At 37.7% G+C, this 7,021-nt stretch overlaps 1 protein-coding gene across 1 annotated transcript in view; it reads right to left on the bottom strand.

Moving 5' to 3' along the window:
- Nucleotides 1–2,101: 2,101 nt before the first annotated feature.
- LOC119884122 (WAS protein family homolog 6-like) overlaps nt 2,102–7,021 on the bottom strand; it is a 12,265-nt gene continuing 7,345 nt past the window's right edge. Inside the window, exon 8 of the mRNA XM_038694600.1 lies at nt 2,102–2,186. Coding sequence (XP_038550528.1) covers nt 2,102–2,186 — 85 coding nt within the window. The remainder of the gene's footprint in view (nt 2,187–7,021) is intronic.

The following is a 7,021-nucleotide window of genomic DNA, read 5'->3' as shown; positions in this document are numbered from 1 at the left end:
TTTGGAAACCCCCAGCAGAAACAGCTACTGTATGGTGGAATGACCCAGACGCGAGGAAATGCCAGCAGATCGTGCTTCATCTAGTCAGAGGGAACAATCACCGACCGTCTACACCGTCGCTACGCGATCTCCTGTCCCTGTACACCTCAACGCCCCATTTCCTCTCCAAGACCTGTGTTGCAGTGTGTTGTCTCTCATTATAATGATGACCAGCCCCCACGTTGGACAAAGTTTGATTCGTCCACCTCCTCACACTGAAGTAGTCTAGATTACTACCTTACTTTTATTTTTAAGTATTTATTTTACATGTATTTATGCTCATCTCTCTCTCTCTCATCACAACCATAGATACAGACAAACATTATTACTCAAGCTTTCACAGGTGGGTTCCGCACATCTCCTAATTATATGTGTTTGACGGCACATTGGCCTCTGTGGTTTTGGCTCCATTTCCTCTCACATTTCTGCTAGTATATACCAATTTAGTTCATATATTTCTGTTTTCCTGAGGATGAACCAATCAATTACTTTTAATCTGTCAATTTGTACTTTGGTTTATGACAAAATGAATTCAATATAAAGACATTCCCTCATCCTCAGCTGTACTTCATGCTTACTAATAATTAAAAACTCTTGGGATGCTGACACACTAAACTAAGATGGTAAACATTATATTTACTAAATGTTTTTAGTTATCATTATTATCATTGTGAGCATGTTCAGCTAAAGTACAGCTTCACAGAGCTGCTAGCATGACTGTGAACTCTTAGTCTTCTTTGTTGGTTAGCACTTTCTCACACATGACATAGAGCTTATGAGGGGAGTGGTGTCGGTCTTTGCACGACACTCACAAGGAGACCTCAGAGCAGAATGGCTGCAGTCACAGAGCTCTCCTTCCTGCTGTTTGCTCTCATCAACAACATTGATGCAGAAGAACTCATCATCATCCAAGAGGAAAGGGGCTCTTACACCTTCAACCCCAACAAGGAGGCCGACTTCTGCCTGATCTCCAGATTTGTTGGTGAGGAGAAGCTTGTCCTGTGGAATACCTCTGACCTCAGGTCTGTGAACTCCACAGTAGCCGAAGACCTGAAGCAACGACTTTCAGTGGTCAGCAGGGAGAATATTTCTTCTTACATGATTCACAACCTGACCCATTCAGACTCCGGCCAGTACCAAGAGGAGTGTTGGACTGAGGGCAAAGGGACATATGAGAAAAACCTCAGTATTATTATTTGTAGTACAATAGATAAGATATTCCAGTGGGCTTTGAGGGAACAGCGGACCTGCCATGTTTGGAACGGCTGACAATCTGGATATCCAGTGGCTCAAGCGTGACTTTAGATATAAGGAAGACATATGGACAAGAGTTTTGGGGGACAGGACAAAATCAGTGATGGACAATGTTACAGTGATGAAAAACAAAGCAGCTCTTCATCAATCTAACCTCAACCTACAAATCTTTACATTATACACTGTCTGGTGATGAACCAACAGCAGTGTGTTAGCAGTCACCCTCTACAGTTTTCTCTAAAACCAGAGATAATCTACCGCTCAGCGGAAGAGACAGCTGTGTTGCAGTGTGTTGTCTCTAATTATAATGATGACCAGCCCCCACGCTGGACAAAGTTTGATTCGCCCACCTCCTCCAACATTGAGGTGGACCAAAACTACTCGCTGGTGTTTTCATCTCTAATGCTAAATCACTCAGGTTTGTACTCCTGTAAAGGCTATATCAGTGTGCAAACATATTTTCTGTTGGTGTGCCCCAAATTTGGCCCACCTGCTGTAGAGTTCTTCTCAGAGGGAGATGAAGTCACTCTCAGGTGCAGAGATTGGAGACAGGGTATGAGACATACTTGGTTCATGAACTCAAACCGAACAGAAGGCAGAAACTTTAGTATATTGATATAATGTCTGATCTGAGCAGAGTAAAAATCTCTTACCATAATGCAACTCTGGTCATCTCTAATGTCTCAGTGGAAGACACAGGAGAGTATTGGTGTGCAGTTATAGGCCCAGATGATCTGTGTGAGTCAACTACCAAGATTCTTCTGAAGCACAGAGAGCCCTTTGGATTTACTTCTACATAGTGAGGTGGTCACTGCTCAGTGGTCTGCTGGTGATCCTCTGTGCTGTTGTAGTCGCTGTGACCCAGAAGACCAGGAGAGGAGGGGAGCGTCCAGCTGAGACAGAGGGTTAATATGCATATGTTCATACTTACTCATCACAAGGTTTTTTTAAAAGTTTAACTGCATAAACTCAGTGTATGTCATATTATCATTTTTGCTAAGTGAAATAATAATCTCAAGTCCAAGTTGTGACATCAAATATGGGAAATAAAGAAAGAGAGTTGTAATGAAGACAATTAATAAAATTGTCATAATGATAACATCAACATAAATAACGATTAAAATAGTAATAGAAAATAATAATACTACGTGTTTGAAGGTATCAAATCATCGAGATGTCCTCTTAGTTTCTGTATTAGTTCTTTTTGTATATTTAGTTATTTCTTACATTTCTTTGTTGTGGATAAGCACAGTTATAGGGATCATTGCTTTGTACTGAACCCTGCCCAGGAGTGATGTGATGTTATTTAAGTAATTAAAATTTTAACATTGCTTTCACTTACCTTTTTTTTTATTAAATCATTTTACTTGTTTATTTGTCCTGTTATTTTACTAATGCTTTGTTTTAAATCAAATGATTATGTATGAAGGAATTTGAGTTGTGTTTTTATGCATTCATAATTGCAGCATGTAGCAGTGTTGTTAGTGTTATATAAATACATTTTGGTCTATATCAGTCCAGGAGTAATCGTCTCTAAAGGGAAATGTTAAAAATAAACAATAAAACTTGGTACCCAATTTTTACTGTTTTGATTGTGATTTTTATATTTAATTTATTGTAAAGTTTCAGTTATTTAATACATCTTAAATTGTATTTCAAAATCAACTACAGGATTGTATTTTACTGTTTCATTGCTACTCCATGCTGCCTTTTAATTGTTTGTGTACACAGGGACACATGTAGCCTGTAAGTAATGTAATTCTCCAATTGCACTTAATAAAGGTTACAGAAACATTCAATCCTAATATTCAGGGCAGGTGCAAAATAGAAGTTTCAAAATAGATTTAAGCTCCCAAACCTTTATTTTGACTGAACAATCAACATTTTGACCTTAAAATCCATCAGGACGGGGATCTAAAAACACAACGCAGGCCAACACACTTTAACTGTAGGAGCAAGAGAATACAGAGCAATCCTGAAGAGCAAAATTGTTAGAAAGCGTCAATATAATATAATAATATATTTTGAGGAGAACTGCCTGCTGAGAGTGTCACGCTTTACTTGGGCTGTTTGTGTTTTCTTCTACAAGTTTCTGATGCTGTTTTAAATTGTTGATAGAGACGACATCATGAAGCAAGTTAGGACAGACTCTGTTACCGCCTCCTTTTCAGTAACACACATCTAGTAAAACAATTTCTACTGCAAACATTCTTCTCACAGCGACCCCCGCTCTATCCTAGTAAATGAAACAATAGATAAGGCAACTGCACAGAATAGTCCAACACAGAACGTCCCACTGGTACTCTCTATCTCAAAGTAAATTAAAATATGTGAACACAGTTACTGTGATTTTTAAATTTAACAAAAACACTGTCAAGCGGGTGGGTGTGAAGGACCCAAATGGAGACTGTCAAAGCAGACAGATTGATACCTCACTTTAAGTTTTTTTCGTTTTGTTTTGTTTTGTTTTTTTACATTTATTACATTTGTTTATGCTCATCTCCCTGTCTTATCTGTGTTTGAAGGCACGTTGGCCTCTGTGGTTTTGGTTCCATTTCCTCTCACATTTCCCCTACATTTATTTCAAATGTCCTTCAGTTTTCTGCACTAAGTTGATTTAATCAAAATTCTTACCAAACCGCCTTGAAAACAAATGTGCACTTATTTGAGCAGCAGTCTACCTTTTAGCCATGCTCAGGCATGACTGCTCAGAGTGTGGCTCTGGTGGCAAAATCAAAATATCTCAACAACCATTAGATGCCATGACATTTGCTCCAGATATTTCTGTTTTCCTGAGGATGAACTGATCCCTTTACTTTTCATGGGTAAATTTGTACTTTGATTATGACAAAATACCTGCAAACCTAAAGACATTACCAAATCCTCAGCTGTACTTCCTGTTTAGTACTAATTAAAACTCTTATGGCCCGAGAGAGTCGGGAAGGAAAGCAGCAACTGCGTAAAAACCTCGGTTTGTTTCGTTCAGTGCGTCCCGAGTATGTGGAAATCGTAAGTACCTGCCCATCCAGCCTGAGATTGCACTGCAAGTGCTTGGGACAGCACACCTGAAAAACTGATTTGGAAACCCCCAGCAGAAACAGCTACTGTATGGTGGAATGACCCAGACGCGAGGAAATGCCAGCAGATCGTGCTTCATCTAGTCAGAGGGAACAATCACCGACCGTCTACACCGTCGCTACGCGATCTCCTGTCCCTGTACACCTCAACGCCCCATTTCCTCTCCAAGACCTACAATGGGTTGTGTTGCTATCACAACCGGCGCGCTGTGAACAGTGATCTTTCCCTATGGCTGGATGACTTTTACGCTGCAGCTGGGGGCTCTCCGCAGCGCCACGCAACTTTCTACATTCTTCCATCCATCCAGAAAAGAAGTCAGGTCGAAACAAAATTTGCTTTACTGGCATGAATGTTAATACAACAGTATTGACAAAGCAAAGGAAAATACAAAATAAATACTTTGCACAATAACATTTAAACCCCCAAATTGCAATTCATTAAGTCAAAAGTACTAAATGAACAGGTGCTATCTTGTACTTTAAAAGACGTCATTCTGCGTGCACACGCAGTAGATCAGCTTATGTGTTAATTTGCTGGTGATATCAAGTTTGAACACGTTTTTACTCAAGCAAACCTTTAGTAAATCAGGCTCTAAACATGAAGTACAGCTGAGGATGAGGGAATTTCTTTTTTTTGTCATAATCAAAGTACAAATTTACCCATGAAAAGTAAAGGGATCAGTTCATCCTCAGGAAAACAGAAATATCTGAAGCAAATGTCATGGCATCTAATGGTTGTTGAGATATTTTGATTTTGCCACCAGAGCCACACTCTGAGCAGTCATGCCTGAGCATGGCTAAAAGGTAGACTGCTGCTCAAAACGTGCACATTGTTTCAAGGCGGTTTGGTAAGAATTTTGATTAAATCAACTTAGTGCAGAAAACTGAAGGACATTTGAAATAAATGTAGGGGAAATGTGAGAGGAAATGGAACCAAAACCACAGAGGCAACGTGCCTTCAAACACAGATAAGACAGGGAGATGAGCATAAACAAATGTAATATATGTCCCTGCTACCTCATACCCACCTGCTTGACAGTGTTTTGTTAGATTTAAAAATCACATTAACTGTGTTACATATTTTAATTTACTTTGAGATAGAGAGCAAAAGTGGGAAGTTCTGTGCTGTTGCCAAAATGGGTTGCTGTGAGAAGAATGTTTGCAGTAGAAATTTTTTTTACCAGATGTGTGCTGAAAAGGAGACGGTGTCCTCAAATTGCTTCATGATGTCTCTCTATCAACAATTTAAAACAGCATCAGAAACTTGTAGAAGAAAACACAAACAGCCCAAGTAAAGCGTGACACTCTCAGCAGGCAGTTCTCCTCAATATATATTATTTATTATATGACGCTTTCTAACAATTTTGCTCTTCAGGATTGCTCTGTATTCTCTCACTCCGACAGTTAAAGTGTGTTGGCCGCGTTGTGTTTTAGATCCCTGTCCTGATGGATTTTAAGATCAAAATGTTGATTGTTCAGTCAAAATAAAGGTTTGGGAGCTTAAATCTATCCTGCACCTGCCCTGAATATTAGGATTGAATGTGTGCAAACGTCTTTCTGTAACCTTTATTTAGTGCAATTGGAGAATTACATTACTTACAGGCTACATGTGTCCCTGTGTACACAAACAATTAAAAGGCAGCATGGATTAACAATAAACAGTAAAATACAATACTATAGTTCATTTTGAAATACAATTTAAGATTATATTAAATAACTGATACTTTACAAGAAATTAAATATAAAAATCACAATCAAAACGGTAAAAACTGTGTAAGTTTTATTGTTTACTGTTAATCTTTACTATAGAGTCGATTGCTCCTATACTGATCAAAGTATAACAATTATAAAACACTAACAACACTGTTAGATGCAGCAATTATATATGCATAAAATCACAACTCAAATTCCTTCAGACACAGTAAAACATTAACTGACATTATCGTTAGATTTAAAATAAAATATTGGTATAATAACAGGATAAATAAACATGTGTAAAATTATTTTAAAAGACACGTTATGTGAAAGCAAGATTAATTACTGAAAAATATAACATAACAGTGTCTGGAGTCAGTACAAAGCAATGATCCCTATAATCGTGTTTATCCACACCAGAAAAAAAACAAAACAATTTTCTATACAAACAAACTACTGCAGAAACTAAGGAGACAATTCTATAATTTCATACATTCAAAAACTGTTGTCTTAGTAGGATTATTTGCTATTATTATTACAAACATTATTTATGTCCATGTTATCAATATGACATCAAAAATTTATTTATTACAACTCTCTTTATTTATTTCCCATCTTTTATGTCATCTCTTGGATTTGAGATTATATTTCACTTAGAATCAAAAATGATAAAATCACATACATCACATTCATGTTTTGTTGTTTTGATGTGAGATGGTCATTAAAGATATTTAATCTTTCTCTCTCTCCGTCTCTGTATTTCAAGTTCCTTCCAGTTCAAATGTTTTATTAATGGCTAAAAACTATTGTTTCTAATTCAAATATATAACACGCTGTATTAAAGACAATGAGGAATGAGTACTTCATTAAATAAAGGTGATGAGTAAGTATGAACATATGCATATAACCCTCTGTCTCAGCTGGACGCTCCCCTCCTCTCCTGGTCTTCTGGGTCA

Source organism: Micropterus salmoides, unplaced genomic scaffold (genome assembly GCF_014851395.1).
Source record: "Micropterus salmoides isolate LMB-PRFRI ecotype aquatic unplaced genomic scaffold, ASM1485139v1 Ms_hic_scaffold_32, whole genome shotgun sequence".
In the NCBI taxonomy this organism is placed as follows: domain Eukaryota; kingdom Metazoa; phylum Chordata; class Actinopteri; order Centrarchiformes; family Centrarchidae; genus Micropterus; species Micropterus salmoides.
This window is presented reverse-complemented; position numbering and strand designations above follow the sequence as displayed.